The sequence below is a fragment of the Marmota flaviventris genome, chromosome 19 (genome assembly GCF_047511675.1).
Source record: "Marmota flaviventris isolate mMarFla1 chromosome 19, mMarFla1.hap1, whole genome shotgun sequence".
Classification (NCBI taxonomy): Eukaryota; Metazoa; Chordata; class Mammalia; order Rodentia; family Sciuridae; genus Marmota; species Marmota flaviventris.
Genome location: NC_092516.1, coordinates 16977002 through 16994232, shown reverse-complemented (window position 1 = coordinate 16994232; position 17231 = coordinate 16977002). Strand labels below are relative to the sequence as shown.

General features: G+C 49.6%; 1 protein-coding gene across 2 annotated transcripts in view; it reads right to left on the bottom strand.

Moving 5' to 3' along the window:
* Prkcb (protein kinase C beta) overlaps nucleotides 1-17231 on the bottom strand; it is a 296917-nt gene that overhangs the window by 89995 nt on the left and 189691 nt on the right. For both annotated transcript variants that reach the window (XM_071605798.1, XM_071605799.1), the window contains exons 6-7: nucleotides 8743-8899; nucleotides 7539-7673 (exon numbers count right to left, since the gene is read on the bottom strand). In XM_071605798.1, the coding sequence (XP_071461899.1) occupies nucleotides 7539-7673; nucleotides 8743-8899 (292 nt within the window). The remainder of the gene's footprint in view (nucleotides 1-7538; nucleotides 7674-8742; nucleotides 8900-17231) is intronic.

The window sequence follows — 17231 nt, the reverse complement described above, 5'->3', positions numbered from 1 at the left end:
TTTATTCAGAAATAATTAAAGGTATGCACACAAAGATTTCATTACAAGTGTGTTTACTGCAGAACTGTTTTTGAAAATAAGCCTTGTATGCCTTATAGTAAGAATATGGTGATATAATGAGGCAGATCCACAGAATGCATTGCATGAAGCTATTAAAACTGATGTTGCCCAAGATTATTAAACGACAGAGGAAAAGTTTCAATGTAGATCATTAGGAGAAAATTGCAGGCTACCAAATAGTGTTGCTACAAAATTTCACTTTTGTTTCCGACACACACACACACACACACATATACATGTGCACTCACACTCTCTTAGAGTATCATTGCCACTATCTCTGGGCAATGACATTCTGGATAATACATTTTGTTTGCTTATTTATATTTTTTCCAATACTTGTTCAATTGGCAATAAAAATGACTGACACTTATTGAGTGCCCACTCTTTACCAGACACCGGGCACCTCACTTATATTACTAATTTAACATCTCCAGGATTCCGTGAACACAATCACCACTATTATCTCCAAAGGAGAAAAGGAGGCACAGAGAGGCCCAGCAACTCACCCAGGGCACACAGCTATAAAATGCTGGATCAGAAATTCTAGCCCAGGAAGTCGGATCCCAAAGCTTTATTATGATTACTTGTGACTGGACAAAGAAGTCATTATTAGAAATAACAAAAGCAAGTTTCAAGAAACAGCATTTTAAGGTAACAATGATTTAAGAGAATAATTCTGATCAGAAGGGGAGGAAAACAGAGAGTGAAAAAGGAAAGAAAAACAATCTTTGGAAACATCGCGGCACCGGCCAGACCAGACCGCTGTGTGGACACTTTGCTGTAGAAAGGACTTTCGGGTTCCACTACTTTATTTTTAAAATTTTTTTATAAACATCCTACAATGGGCCACTTGTTACACTGATCAAAGGAATCAGAAAGCATGAAAAAATTGGAAAAATCTAGGCAAAAGGACCTGCCCCTCCCCCACCCGGTGCCACAGTGGACACTCAGAGAGGACACAGATGTCCTTAGCCCCGTGGCTCCCCATCCATCAGGGTCTGGATCTGCATGTGGATTCCTCTGTGCTGCAAAAGGGCTGCTGGGAGGCCGGACCTCGTGGGAGGGAGGCACTGGGGTGCGCCCTGGGGACTGGACTGTCCCTGGCCCTTCTTCCTGGCTTGCTCTGCCCCTCTCTGCTTCTTGGCTCCCTTCTGTTGAGCTACTTCTGTCCACAATGTCCTCTGGCCCCGGCGTCTTGGAGCCTGCCAACCACGGACTGAACCTCGGAAACCACGGGCCACATGCAATCTTTCCTCCTCTAAGTTGTTCTTGATCAGGGCCATGAAAAGCTGACTAATCCATCATCTGACTCACAGCAGACGACAAAGCCCTTGCAAAGCCCCCTGCGGTATGACCATCCCACACCCTGTCCTCTACCCCTGTCCTGCCCCCTCGCTGTTCCTCAAACTCTCCAGGCACACTCCTGCCCCAGGGCCTTGGCACTTGCTGTTCTGTCTAGACAGTCTCTCCCCGGATGTCCACACGGCCGGTTCCCCCACTCCCTTGGGTCTTTGCTAAATGTCCTCTTCTCCGTGAGTCCCTTCCTGAGCACCCTGTAAAATCTCAACACCACCCCCCCAGCACTCCCTGTTCTCCTTTCTGCTTTACCTTTTCTTCATAACCGTTATGGGTCTCGAACATTCTATGTTTCACTGGTTATTTTCACTAGTTTAAAAAATGTTTCTTTTTCTCCAAATAGAAAGACAACTCCAGGTGGTCAAAGGTTCTTGCCCGTTGGGTTCACTAGCAGGTTCCAGCCATGTTTCAATGAATGAACGAGCAAAAACTCTGTGTCAATATAATGAGTCTTGAAGAATCAGGTGGATAATCACCTTGCCACATACACAAGACCAAATAAAAATCAGAAATGAAAAAACATACAATGTTATTGGGAAATCATAACACGGGCCACGATCCATTTAGCTCAAGCAAACAGAGCAAAAATAACGAGGCCTAAGAGAGCAGAGGCGCACAGTAGGCAGGATCAACAAGACGCCCTGCAGACAGCAAACACAGCCTTCCCTTCTGAAATGTCCACAGAACTGGGCAACACTTCACAGAGACCAAACTACGCGGAAATAAAGGAAGCAGGAGAAAAAAAGAAGAGACAGAAAGAAAGTTCCACAGGCCGTGTTCCCTGACTCCACAACACTGTGGTTTAGCAATAAAAAAGCTAATTGCAGATGTCACACAGCACGCCAACGGGAAAGCCAGTAAAAACAGAAATGGAAAACCACAATCACGGGAGCTGGGCCGGGGCTCAGGGGTGGAGCACGGGGAGGCCCTGGGTTCGATCCTCAGCACCACATAAAAGTAAATACATACAATAAAGATGTTATGTCCTTCTACAACTAAAAAATATGTTAAACACACACACACACACACACACACACACACCACCACCACCACCACAGACTTTAAGACAAAGGCCGCAGTAGGACACCTCAAAGCCTGGAGGAATGATCTCTTCTCTCAAACACTGTTCGCTGCTTTTAAAGAGCAGAGTGGAAAAAAAAAGCAAAATATTCAACTGAAATTCATTTAACCACAAGATAAACTTCTAGAAATGAGGAGAAAACAGGTTGATACACAAATCCCACAGCTAATTCCTTGGGGGAAAAAAATAAGAAATAAATAAAACAAGTGAAGCTTTGGCACATGGAGGGGAAAGTGCGCAAATAAATGAAATTAGAAACAAAGAAGAGGATTTGACAGCAGGTGCCAGAGCTGCTAGTAGCAAAGAGGCAGAGGAGGGGCCTGGGGCAGGGGAGAGGCCTGGGGCAGGGGAGAGGCCTGGGGCAGGGGAGAGGCCTGGGGAAGAGGAGGGGCCTGGGGCAGAGGAGGAGGCTAGGGAAGGGGAGAGGCCTGGGGCAGGTGAAGGGACCAGGCAGGGGAGGGGCCTGGGGAAGAGGAGGGGCCTGGGGCAGGGGAGGGGCCGGGGCAGGGGAGGGGCCTGGGGAAGAGGAGGGGCCTGGGGCAGAGGAGGAGGCTAGGGAAGGGGAGAGGCCTGGGGCAGGTGAAGGGACCAGGCAGGGGAGGGGCCTGGGGAAGAGGAGGGGCCTGGGGCAGGGGAGGGGCAGGGGAGGGGCCGGGGCAGGGGAGGGGCCTGGGGAAGAGGAGGGGCCTGGGGCAGGGGAGGGCCTGGGGCAGGGGAGGAGGCTAGGGAAGGGGAGAGGCCTGGGGCAGAGGAGGGGCCTGGGGCAGAGGAGGGGCCTGTGGAAGAGGAGGGGCCTGGGGCAGGGGAGGGGCCTGTGGAAGAGGAGGGGCCTGGGGCAGGGGAGGGGCCTGGGGCAGGGGAGGGGCCTCGGGAAGGGGAGGGGCCTGGGGCAGGGGAGGGGCTGGGCAGGGGAGGAGCCTGGGGCAGGTGAAGGGGCCTGGGGCAGGGGAGGGGCCTGAGGCAGGTGAGGGGCTGGGGCAGGTGAAGGGCCTGGGGGCCTGGGGCAGAGGAGGGGCTGGGACAGAGGAGGGGCCTGGGGCAAGGGAGGGGCCTGGGGCAGGGGAGGGGCTGAGACAGAGGAAGGGCCTGGGGCAGGGGAGGGGTCTGGGGAAAAGGCGGAGACTGGGAAAGAGGAGGGGCCTGGGGCAGGGGAGGGGCTGGGGCAGAGGAGGGGCCTGGGGCAGGGGAGGGGCCTGGGCAGGGGAGGGGCTGAGACAGAGGAGGGGCCTGGGGCAGGGGAGGGGCCTGGGGGAAAGGCGGAGACTGGGAAAGAGGAGGGGCCTGGGGCAGGGGCCCCAGCCCCGGGAGCAGCCTCAGCTGCGTCTGCAGTTATCGCCACGTTATAGTCATGTCTGACTTAACCACCAAGACACGTCCTGAGGTCCTGAGCAATGTCGTGAGACCTCCCTGCGCACCGTAGAGTGCACGCACACAAACCTAGACGGTCTAGCCTGCGGCACTCCTGGGCCACTCGGTGTAGCCCACGGCTCCCGGACTGCGCATCAACAGAGCATGTCCCCGCCCTGCAGGCAGCTGAGATCTGCGGGACACAGGAATGTCTTAGCTCCATCCTAATCTTAGAAGTCGAAGGCCTTTGTGGAGCAAACCCGCATTATGTGACATGTGACAATATCACACAACAAAATAGAGGAGCCCCTTCCCTTCCAGATGGGGAGACAGAGTCTCAGAGAGGGCCTGTGTCTTACCCAAGATCACACAGAGTTCAAAGAACTCGTAGGACCTTTAGAGCCAAGGCAGCATCGTAGAGTCCTTGGCCCTAACTCTAAAGAGGACTTTTTTTTTTTTTTTAATCAGCAAAATCTGGAAGAGAGCATTTATTTTGTCAAAGTTCCTTCCCGATTATTTCATCAACTTGACCCATCCTAAGGGGTGCAGAGGGAGCCTTATGATCCATCTGATGAGTAAATTCCTGCTGAGACGGCTGTAGCACAGAGAGGGGAGGTGACTTGCTGGAGGTCACAAAGCATCCATCCAGTTAAGAGAGCCAAGGTCAACCCCTGGCTGTCTACCCCCAGCCCTCTGCCTACCTCTGTGTCAGGAGACAGAATAGGAGTCACACATACATCGGCTGCGGCATCACAGACCAAACTCCATCACTGTCCCTTAGGAGCGAGCTCTGGGTCCCTAACGACTCTGATTTTGGGGAATGATGCGCTCCCTAGAATTGTAGGGAGAATGAACGGAGGACCTAAGTGTCCATTTGTTAAGCTCTGGAGCTGTCCCTGGGGCGCTGGCCCCTGTCATTAAGCCATTTATTTCCCCTCCCCGGTCCCTGCAGTCTTTGCTTAATAATGCCACCTTATTATAATGTCCTTTATGTTTCCCTTTTGTTTGCTCAACTAAATGTGCAGCGTGTGAAGGTTCCCGCAGTAAAACCGCTCCAAGTAGACCGTGGTTTCAAGTGAACGATTATTATTTTAAATTGCTTTCTTGCTACCTGGCCGCGCTTGGAGGCCGAGGGGTGCATGTTCTGGACCTGGGGGACCAGGGAAGGAGAAGGGTGAGGAGGTGGTGACCGAAGAGTGGAGCCCGGCTCCCGGCCACGGTCCTACCCTACAAAGTCATGGCAGCAGCAGGCGAGGAAGGGAGAGACGCAGGTCTGTGGGGCAGCGCCCCCAGCCCTCCATGAAGGACACACAGGAATGAGGGGTCTCAGAAGGGCTGACAAATTGGGCCTGGTGCTGGGTGCCCTGGGGCACACCTGTCATCCCAGCGGCTGGGGAGGCTGAGGCAGGAGGATCACGAGTTCACAGCCAGCCTCAGCCATGGTGAGGCGCTGAGCAACTCAGTGAGACTCTGTCTCTAAATAAAGTACAAAATAGGGCTGGGGATGGGGCTCAGGGGTCAAGTGCCCCTGAGTTCAATCCCTGGTGCCCCCCACACCAAAATAATGGGGCCTGGCGATGACCTGGGCCTGAGACCCAGGGGGCACTGTGTGAAGGGACCTCACAATGGGAGTCCACAGGCCAGTCCTGGGCTCCACCACGGATCCAGACTGATGCTCCAAAGCCAGGTGGGACCAGTCCTACCTCAGGGGTCCCTGGCTCAGGAACGGCCACCCCATGACAGGGAGACCCCTGGCACAGTGTGCAGCCCAAGGAGCCTTCTCGAACTCGGCCACTGTGACAAAGTCTGGCATCTGGTCAGAGCCCGTTCCTGGGAGCTGTGGCTGTTATACTTATCACTGTGAAGATGTCCTCTCCTCCCTCACTTCCACCCCCCGGAGAATCCGACGTCGTTCCTTCTCTTTCACCTCTTGCCACTTGACTTCTAGAGGGAGAAACACCCCTCGGGTGAGTCAGCAAAAGTGGAACTCGGCAAAGTCAAATCACCCATATGTTAGTTAAAAAAAAAAAAAATCCAAAACTTGGGAGAGAAAAAAAAAAAAAAGATGGTTGTGTGACCTTTGAATGTCATGCGAAAGCATTTTCTAATTAGGTACCTCCTTCCTCACTGTAATATCACTTTGTTTAACTTATTATTCACAACTGAGTCGGGTCCAGATGGCCTCGCTCGTCTGCAAAGAGAGATGTTAACTTTACAAAAACAGGTGGGACCATTCTCCCCCACCCCAGCCTGGTAAGTAAGCTCACGATTGTCCCTGTTGGCGAGACAGTTTTCTATGTGACTTAGGTGACTTCGGCCTTCCCTTTGCTGCAGATTATCCAAATCTCAGTTTCTCAGGACCTCTGTGGACTCCGCCGTTTGTCCCCGCCGGCTTCCTCATTACTGAGCTAAGGAAAAACTTGACAAACGTCCATCACGACGAGGATGCTCTTGACCGCTGGGAACTGCGCTTCCTGGAACGCACCTTATTCCGTTTCTTCTTCTCCGGGCACCCTGAGCTCCGGGGCTCTTCAGACTCAGCGTCACGCTGTCATGGATTTTTACCGGCGTCCTTTACCCCCACCCTGTCCCAAGCCAGGCTCCGTGAGCAGGTGTCTGGCCAATGCCTTGAAGCACCCCTAGCAACCAGGACCTGGGAGACACTCTGGCCACTTGAATGAGAGCCCGTGATACAAATGGATCAGGGTCAAGGATGTCGTGATCTGAACGAGGCCAAGGATGGGGGTGGAGGGCCAGCAGGGGCCCAGTCCTTCTCGCTCCCCCCCGTCGGATGCTTTTCATTTTCTTTCACCTGGAACCTAAAAAGTCCCAGGGGAGATGGTTCAGAAGTGGGACAATTTATCTCAAAGACATAAGAGCAGCCCCGGTCACCACTCTTCCCAAAGTGACCGTGCAAGGTTGGGCTCTCGATTTGGACTCGTATGATCAGATAACTGGGAGGGGCCCTGGGGGTGGACCCAGCTCCTCTCATGAAAATACTGAATAAGGATTTTTTTTTTTTTTTACATAAAAAGAGAACTAAGCAAAAATTCTAGAGGAAAGGACACACTGCAGCTATTCGTGGCCAGATCGGGTAAGGACACTCAGTGACAACGCAGCTCTTGCATGCTCAGAGCCCCTGGGTCTGGTCAAGTCATGTAACAGCATCAAGAGGGGCAGATGTGATACAATAGGGAGTGGTGAGGTCTGTGGCCAAGAGAAACCTTATCTAAAGGGTGTACTGGCTGTTCAACTACTCTCAAGGGCCGCCCCGTAGCCCCATTTTTTTTTCTTTAAATACTGGCTACTGATCCTTTCTTAAGATGAGGACCAAACAAGACATATTTGTGAGGCAGATCTAAGCTATCAGCCTCACCTGGGGCCTCTGATTTTATGTTGCACTTTTTTTTTTTTTGGTACCAGAGATTGAACCCGTGGGTGCTTAACCACTGAGCCACATCCGCAGCCCTGTGTTGGGGTTTATTTAGAGACAGGGTCTCACTGAGTTGCTTAGGGCCTCACTAAGCTGCTGAGGCTGGCTTTGAACATGCGATCCTCCTGCCTCGGCCTCCCGAGACCCTGAGATGACAAGCGTGCGCCACTGCACTTTCAGGAGAAAAAAAGGAAAACCTCTGCGATGGCACCTTTGCCGGGCTGGAGTATCCCGTGATGTTCAGAGCAAAATCCTTCTTACCAGCCATCGACGCCAGCTTTCTGCAGTTCAGAAATCCCAAAGGACAAAGACCCCATGAAGTCATTCCGGCTGGTCAGGTCCCAATCCCAGATCTCTACCGAGAGCCTCCTGTCTTTGTCGGACTCTTTCAGCTGACTGCAAAGAGAAGACAGAGAAGTCAGAGGACCCTACTGTGATCTCTCCAGCGGTGGGGGGGGGGGGAGGCGTCGGAATAAAAGGACAAGACCTGGAGGCAGAGATTTTTCAGCCTCACAAGCTGCTGCAAAAAACATGCTCAGCCTCCGTTCCCCAGGGCGCGGGGGGCTTTTCCTGGGTGACAGCCCGTGGGCTGAACTGGAGTAAGACCCGGGTCAGCTCCTACAGGAGCGGCTTTACCGGCTTCTGCTGGTTCATATCTTAATCATATTCCTGGTGTTTGGCAGATCCTACTGACAGTCACGGTGAGAAACACACACATGGGTCACAGCACCCGGCGAGTCTGTGTGTGTGTGTGTGTGTGTGTGTGTGTGTGTGTGTGTGTTTGCACACACGTGGGTCGAGGAGGAGACAGAGAAAAGGGTCTTTGGAGGTTCTTTGGGGGAAACTGCCTGTTCTCAGGCACAGCCTTGATTGAGACTAGAGATGATTCCTAGTTTTATCCTGAGAAAGGGAAGAGGAGATGGGACACCCCCCACCCCCAAGGAACCAGGCATTCAGCCTGTGGCTTATATTTCCTATGGACCATTTTCAGTAACGTCTATAAGCCCCATCTGATAAAAAAAAGGGGGGGAATAAAATGAGCCCGTGAAGTTGGATCATGTAACTCATTTAGTACGTATAGTATGTGCTCAATAAATGCTGGCTGTTGTCATGAACACCTGCAGGCACAGATGCATGGAGAAAGGGATCTCCCAGATTCTTGGAGCACCGGCCAGGGAAGAGGCTCCGTGGAAGTCAGTGGAGGCCGCCCAGTCGGCTGCAGACCCAGCCAGCATCATCCTAAACTCAGCCCCAGAGAGCCTGTCACCGCGTGCTACAGGTGGCGTCCCACTGTGGCTTCCCAAACAACCCACCTTCCCTAACAACCGCGCCCCCTGCCCACGGGCACTCGGAACGCTACCGAAAAATCAGTTCTCATTTTTTACTCAGCTCACACTCCAAAAATTCCCAGGTGCCCGGGACCCAGCCTCTGCACCCCCCGCCAAGCTGCGGGGTTTCAACTCACAATCTGAACGTCTCGTTCCACTCGGGGTTCAGAGAGCACTTGATGGTCTTGGTCTTCTGCTTGCTCTCGCTCTTGGGATCAGGGATCAGTTTCAGCTTCACGTAGGGATCTGACAAGCCGTTGGGGTCCATAGGTACAAGGTTTTTAGCATCTCTTACTAGAAAAGAAAAAGCAGTTTCCGTGTTAATCATGTCCAACGTGTGTAAGCAACAAACAGCCGTGTGGGTAGAACCAGTGACGGCGGCTGGCCTGGCATTTGCTGGGTCAGAACGTTACTGTGATTAACATCAACAGCTCAGAGTCCCCCACAGCGAAATAAGCGAGTCAAAGGGAGATTTGGTTCCATGTTGGGGAAAAATTGACTTCTGACTTTCAGGTTGCAATCCCTGGACTGCTTCCAAGATGAACTGCAAGTTTTCTAAGCGAGCTTCCACCAAGCCCCCAGGAAAAAAAAACAGGCTCCTTTAGTTTAGCTTAATGTTTGCAAGGCTGAATAATATTCCTCGGTATAGAGAGACCACATTTTCAAAATGCGTTTGTCAGTTGATGAACATTTTGGTCATTTCTACTTTTTGACTATTGGGAACAGTGCTGCTATGGACATGTGCATACCCAGACTCAAATGGTCATATATTTATATAAATTCCATTTATATAAAATATCCTAAGGAAATAATTCCATGAATGAGGATTCGACTAGTACTAGCCATCGGCCAAGGGGAGGGAGAGAGGAGGTTTACTGCTTCACAAATTCAGACTTTTTAAGGGGTGATGAAAAGTTACTGGAACTAGAAATAGATGATGATTATATAATCAGAGAATGTACTAAATGCCACTGAATGCACTACTTTAAGATAGGTAATGGTTAGTCCTGTTTGATATGAATCTTACCTCAATTAAAAAAAGAAAGAGCTGAAAGAATCAGAGGTGCCATCTAAACCAAGGTGCACCTCTTATCCAGGTGTCACTCATGACCAGCACCTAGATAATGGCACACACCTGAAATCCCAGATACTTGGGAGGCTGAGGCAGGAGGATCACAAGTTCAAGGCCAGTCTCTGCAACTTAGTGAAATGTGTCTCAAAATAAAAAATAAAGAGTGGGAGATGTAGCTCAGTGGTAAAGCATCCATGGGTTCAAACTCCAGTACCCCAAAAGAAGAAGGAAAGCAGGAGGATGAGGAGGAGGGGAGAAGGAGAATATCAGCAACATTACAGCAATCAAGAACAGCATCAACCTGGTCAGGAACATCCCAGGTACAGAAAGTTATAGGATCAACTTAGGGTAGGAAAAGCATTAGCATTCAGGATGCTACAGGTCACAGAAAAAAATGAAGCAGGATAAAACATCAGACTAGAGAAACAGGAAGAAGTTAGTTAGGAGCCAGCTCAAAAGCCACTAACGTAGGTAGCCAAGTGAAGGGGATTAGAAAATAAGAGACACACAGAACCTAAGAATAGAGTGCTAACCATCTCCCTTGTGGTAGAAAAAATCCAAGATACTGTATTCGATCCACAATGAGTGAAACCATCCAGTAGAAGTTAAATATAGAATGGCACCTTGCATCAATACAGAGATGGTTCACTCTCAGGAAATCTGTTTTATGGATTCATCAATTTAGAGGCGAAAGGAGAAAACAATAAGGTCATTGCCGTTATCTGGAAATAGCAGGGAGATGTCTTAAGAGGAGACGGGCCACCCGGAGTAACAGCGCCAAGGCTCATGATCAATGCAGTCCCACTATGGTCAGGAAGAAGACGAAGATGCCCAGCGCCTCAAACTCACCACCTTATTCTAAGTGTCCCACGAGTGCAATAAGAAAATCAAAACAAGAGTTCCGCAAGTTCAAGATGACAAGAAAAATGGATTCAAAGACAGAATCCGTTCCAGTAACTTTTACTTCTACCCAACCATGGTTATCTCCTTCCACGGTCCCTCCCGTGGCTCCTCCTGGAAATGATACCTCAGGGGCCCCAACATCTTACACTTTCCTTCCTGCTTTCTCTGGTTCTTTAACGCGAATGCTCCCCCGAAACGTGTCTCTCCCACCCCTCACCCACCACCAGATCCTTAGTACCAGTTCAGCGCTCTGCTCGGCACTGGGGATGCAGGGGACCATCTAAGAGGTTGATCCCGTCCACAAGGAACAGACGAAACTGTTAGGGTCTGTAAACAAGTCAGGATGGCGCCTGGCATTTTGCAGAGGGAGGGGTTTGTGAAGTAACGCCAGCGAGCCATTAAGTGTGGAGATTCCTTATTGGTTGACTGCTGTATCGAGTTTATGTTAATTAAGACAAGCTGTGTGGAATGTATAAATACCCCTCCTGTCCTACAATAAACGGCTCCCACTCCTGCTGTATCAATGTACACAAGTTGCTCGTCACCCCTCGGTTATTTTGCTGCAGCCGGACTGCGGCACGAAACCAAGTTGATTTAAAAGTATAGTTGACTTCTAACGAGACAGTAGCCCGGCCACCCAGAGTTAGGGATACAGGGCTATAAAATGCCAGGGTAGGCGTCTTGTATTTAAACCTCAGTTTCTTGATCAATCAAATGGGTTCTTGTAAGAGTAGCCTGGGATAAAGAATATACATTGGTCTGCAAGTCTACTTTGGTGCCAATACCATGCACTTTTTTTGTTACTATAGCTCCGTAGTATAGTTTAAGGTCTGGTATTGGGATGGCTCCTGCTTCACTTTTCTTGGCTAAGGATTGCTTTAGCTATTCTGGGTCTCTTATTTTTTCCAAATAAATTTCATGATTGCTTTTTCTATTTCTATGAAGAATGCAATATTAATTCTGCCTACCCAGGAACATGGGAGATCTTTCCATCTTCTGAGGATTTCTTCAATTCCTTTCTTTAGTGTTCTGTGTTTTCATTGTAGAGGTCTTTCACCTCTTCTGTTAGATTGATTCCCAGGTATTTTATTTTATTTTTGAGGCTATTGTGAACGGAGTAGTTTTCCTAATTTCTTTTCCAGTGGATTCATTGCTGATGTATAGGAATGCGTTTGATTTATGGGTGTTGATTTTATATCCTGCTACTTTGATGAATTCATTCATGAGTTCTAGAAGTCTTCTGGTGGAATTTTTTTTTTTATCTTCTAGATATAGAATCATGTCATCAGCAAATAGTGACAGTTTGAGTTCTTCTTTATCTATTTGTATCCCTTTAATTTCTTTCTTTTGTCTAACTGCTTGGGCTAGAGTTTCAAGTATGATCAGTGTTTATAGCAGCTCAATTCACAATAGAAAGACTACAGAACCAACCTAGGTGTCCCTCAATAGATGAATGGATAAGGAAAATGGGGTCTAGATACTCAATGGAATATTACTCAGCTTTAAAGAAGAGTGAAATTATGGCATTTGCCAGTAAATGGTTGGAGTTGGAGAATATCATGCTAAGCGAAATAAGCCAATCCCACAAAACCAAAGGCTGAATGTTTTTCTCTAATATGCAGATGCTAATTCACAATAAGGCGGGTGGAGGGTGTGCTAGGGAAGAATAGCGTTACCTTAGATTAGGTAGAGGGAGGGGAGGGGATGTGGGGGTAGGAAAGATAGTAGAAGGAAACAGACACTATTACTGTTGCATATATGTGATTGCATGACCAATAGGATTCTGCAACATGTGCACTCAGAAAAATGAAATTATTCCCCATCTGTGTATGATATATCAAAGTGCATAAATGCATTCTACTCTCATGTCGAACTAATTAAAACAAATTAAAAAGTTAAAAAGGAAAAAAAAAAAAGAATATACATGTTTAGCCCAGAGCCTGGAGCCCAGAAGGTCCTCATACCAGCCTGTCCATACTGCTATTTCATGTGGCTATTATTATTTTACTCCATTTCTCTATTTTTATTGTGAAGTCTAACCCATTTCCAAATGGATGGATCCCAAACAGAATCGCCTGTGTTTTTCCTTCTGAAGAACAACCAACGCCTCTGACCTCCCCAATGGAACCCTTCCAGAAGAGTCCATCTCAAACCTCAGCCTGCTTCAGGGTCCCCGAAGGACCCACCCCCACAGGTACCTGCAGCCTCCGGAAGTGGGATCTGCTCCTCTGCCTTCCTGACAGGTCTCCCTGTGAGGCTGACGCTGCGGGTCCGCAGAGCACCCACATGGAGCAACGCGGCTCTGGAGCGTGAGATTCAAGATCCCAGCGCGTCTCCCCCCGACGGAACAGCCCCCCAACTGTTATTTTCTCTCCTGTCTTGATCCTTCCAAGGAAAAGAGCAGGTGCCAGTTTCTAGTCTGGGAAAGACACTTCTATCCCCCAGGGAGCTGCATGAAAACAGGATCTGAGACACCGACAGGGCCAGAAACCTGTCTGTCAGCTAGACTGGCAACCCTCGGGCAGGGGGAGACAGCTCCTCTGTCCTCTTTCCCGTCAGGCCACCCCCACACCCCAACCCACACCCACCTTGTCTTACGAACTGGCACCAGAAAGACAATCACTGGGAAAATATCTTCTATTGTAAGGTTAGGACTTTCCAGCAGTTTCCGAGGGCTCTCTGCCAGGACCATACTGGGCCCTCGAAGCTGTCAATGTCAAGGCTGATGCCTTTAGACTTCCTCTGAAGTCAACGAGCCTCGTGAGGGACCCTCCCCCTCCCCCCTCCCTTCTAGGTCTTTCTTCAGTCCACCTGATTCTACCGTCTACCAAAGGGGTTAAAACTGCCAGGGGAAGGAATATTGAAACTGGTGGCATCCACCTCTCCGAGAGTTTTGGCTACTGAAACCGCTGTGTCCTGAGCAATGGACAGTGGCTGCGGCCTCCCATCCCAAGGCCTGTCCCCTCCTGAAGCTCTTCAGAGTCGGCTCCTGTTCTCCGCGCCCCCCCAGTAGCAGCAAGAGGGCTGCTCTGTGTTCGTTTGGAGGAAGCCAATCCCTCTAGACCACACTTGGCGAGACTCACTTGGACGTTTCTTGATAAATGTTGCTTTACTATCTTTCCTGAAATCCGGCCAGCCCAGATGGTCCCCGAGAAACGCTTCACGCAAAGCAGAAATAGCAAGCTTCCCCCACCCCCTGGTGGAAGTCTGCTAGAGACACAGGCGAAGGATACCCTGGGGACAGAGAGCAGGCTGTGCTGGGGACCACCGGGAGCAGGGTGGAGGACAGAACCCAGCTCCTTCCCTCCCTCAGTCAGAGCAAAGAACTCCGCATTCCAGTGAAAGTTACCTAGGACAGGGCTGGACCCACAGAGAGAGAGCACTGATGTCACTGACCCTCTTAGGAAATACTCTTCATCAACATTTTCCCAATATTTTTTTCTTCCCCCCAAAAAGTCTTGGAAAAGTCTGAATAATCGTGGTATATTTTACGGCCTTGGCCCTGCACTCTATAAGTCAAATGTGTCTCTATATTAGAGCTCTGTTTGGTGGAACTTTCCTAAGTGTGAGTCCTGAGACCTACAGCCCAAAGCCACACCCACTAGCATTCAGTTTGAGGAGGTCTGTGGTGAACTAACCTGGGCGTCCATCAAGGGGGGATGTCAACAACGCACAGCACCGTTCACATTGTGAACTGCTACTGTGCATGACAAAACCCCCACCCTCTGCGGGAACTAGTGTTTTGATGGAAACAAAAAAAAAAAAAAAAAACAAGAATAAGTCAGAGGATGCTAGTAGGGAACCTCTTTGTTTCAGAGGAAGGTCTGAGAGGCTGGGTAGGTGGAATCTGGATTGAAACTATTAGAGAATAGCGTGTGGGGTCAATGTTGTATTTCCTCCCTGGGATAACTGTACTCCACATACGTCCAGGGAATGTCCTTGTCCTTGGGAATTACACACTAAAGTATTTTAGGGTTAATGGGAACCATGACCCCAACTTAGTCTCTGATGGTTCAGGAAAAAAAAAAAGTGCACATACCTAAAAATACTTAATAGAGAGGATGACAGACCAAATGGCACATAATATGAATAATCAGTCAATCAGGTAAAGTGTACCCAAGTTCTTTGCCCTACTCTTGCCATTTTTCTGTAATTTTGAGGCTCCGTGAAAATTATCATTTCATTTTATTTTTTTTTAGTGTCTCCAAATCTTCCCAAGAATGGTACAATAAAACACATGTCTGCAAGGTCATACGTGAATGGAAACGTATAGAAAAGGATCCGGAGGGACAGGCCCCAGTTGATTTTGAATAATGATTCCATCTGGGGACAAGGTCGGGGGTGTGGGAGGGAGGACTTTTGCTTAATGTGTCAGACACTGAATTTCTTACCCAGAGAATGCATTCTTGTGCTAACTGTTATTAAAACTTAATCAATGATTCAACTGTACATCGACAGCTTCCAAGAACCCACTGCCTTCGGGGACCCCATCCTGTTCTCCCGGAGAGCGAGGGGATCTGCAGAGTGAAGCCTTAAATGTTGTGGTTTGAATCCCAGAACCCAGAAAAGGGGCTTCACGCCAAATAACACAGAGACCCAGAACAGCCTTCCTGGAGACCAGTGGGACCTCCGGGCCCACCACAGCCAGGGTCAACGCAGGTGGAATGGAGGGACGCGGAACAGGTGAGACATTTCAGAGCCCTGAGCTATGTCCACTATTAGCCCTGGCCCTCTCCGATTCCAGTGACCTCCTGGCGGACACAGCTCACCTGGGCCTTTGGCCAAGCCATCCTCCTGCCCCCCCCCCACACACACCGGAAGCTTCTTGACGCCTTTGCTCTAGAATCTAGGTTAGTGTCCCTTTGATTCTTATTTACTTGTTATTTCTAATCTTTAGGGTTTCTCACCCCGAGTTTGTGAGCGCTGTTACCCCTCCCGGGTCTCCTTCCCCATCTCCTTAACTGCTCATCCCAAACAGTGTCATCCATCTGTGGTCTCCGGGCAGCCCACGCGCACCAGCCAAATGATGATTGGAGCACGTGGAGGCCCCAGAGGCTCCGGCACAGCTGGATCCCCGTCACTCCTGGCCGAGGTGCAGCTATCACACATCTAATTATCCGGGCCCAGACAGACTTCCAGCTGGGGACCCTCACGGTGTCTGTCGAGAAGCGTGCCTGTCAAGCTATAGCGAGCAAAACCAGGATGGGGGAGCTGGTGCAGAGGAATGGGGGGGTGGTACGTGAAGTCACACAGAGCCGGGTTTCAGTCCTGCCCTGAGTCTCACCAACCAGGGGTTCTCAGCCAGAGGACTTCTCTGAACGTCAGTTTCTCTCCCTTCTGATAAAAACTCCAGCCAAATCAAATGGGCTCCTAGATCAGAGCTCAGCTGGCCCAAGGCAGGCTCCGATTCCACCTGTTGTCCTTCCCCCTCCCAAGGGAGTCCGAGTTGGGGCAATAAATTCTATGACTGCCCTAATGATAGAGGACGATAACGCTGAAGGAAGACGTAAAGCACAGGGCACAAGTCCAACCAGGTGGATTTCTTTTCTCCTTTGAGAGAATTTAGACCGAATCGCGTTAAGGAAAATTGATAAACCATCAAGATAAATTTCAGGGCTAAAAGCGTATCCCTTTAATGTGATTTTCATACAAATGAGTCTTGGAGCAGGTAGTGTCGGGCGATAGATGCTCAGAAGCTGAATATAATAAATCCGGCTCTCAGTCTTAGGAGCTTCTAGATTAGCTACTGCTGCTATACCTGGAGCGGCACCCACTCCAAACTCTCGGGTCATTGTTACAATGATTTTTAATTGACAGATAACAAGTGATGTTTTGGTGTATTTATACGAACGCATGGGTTCACTCAAGGTTCTCACGTTAATCACCGTCTCAAACGTGAATCGCTCCTTTTGCCGTGAGAACATTCATAATCCTCTGAGCTACTTTGGATTAGTTTATCTTCCTTTCCATCTTTTTTTTTTAAAGCTCCATCCCTCCCCACCGGCTCTTCTGTCTCTTCTCCTTGGTCCGTCAGCGGATGGCTGTGGATTGCCTTCCTTCCCACCCCTGCCCACAGGGAGCAGCCCCGCAGTCATTTCTGACCAGGAGCAAAAACGCCTTTACCTTCTCTTCTCTCCCACAGGGTCCTCTCTGCAGCTGTCAGAGATCCCGCCTTCGAGGGGGTCCCTCCAGGAAGCGTCACGTGACAGGGCTTAATGTCCTCATCCTGATGCCCTCCAGCCACAGCCTGGCCCTCCACACTGCTTGGGACCCTCCTGATGGTGGGGGGTCCCTAGTCCACTCCCTCTCCTATTCCCCCCCCAAAAGAAGCAATTTCGAGATTTCCATTCCCAAGGCTCCCTTGGACTCCTAGATCTTCTCATTCATCTGAAGATCTTCCATATTACGTCTTTGACATTATCTTCTAGTTCCATTGTGTGTGTGTGTGTGTGTGTGTGTGTGTGTGTGAGAGAGAGAGAGAGAGAGGGCGGGGGGAGGATGTGTGCCAAGCAATTTGGGGATCATTTATTTTGTGCCTATAACATGCATCTTATTTTGTAAGTTACATGCAGCAAAATTGGCTTTTTCTCTGAGGATAGAGTGGGGTGAATTTTAACACATGTATAGATCTCTGTAACTGCCCCAAACCAA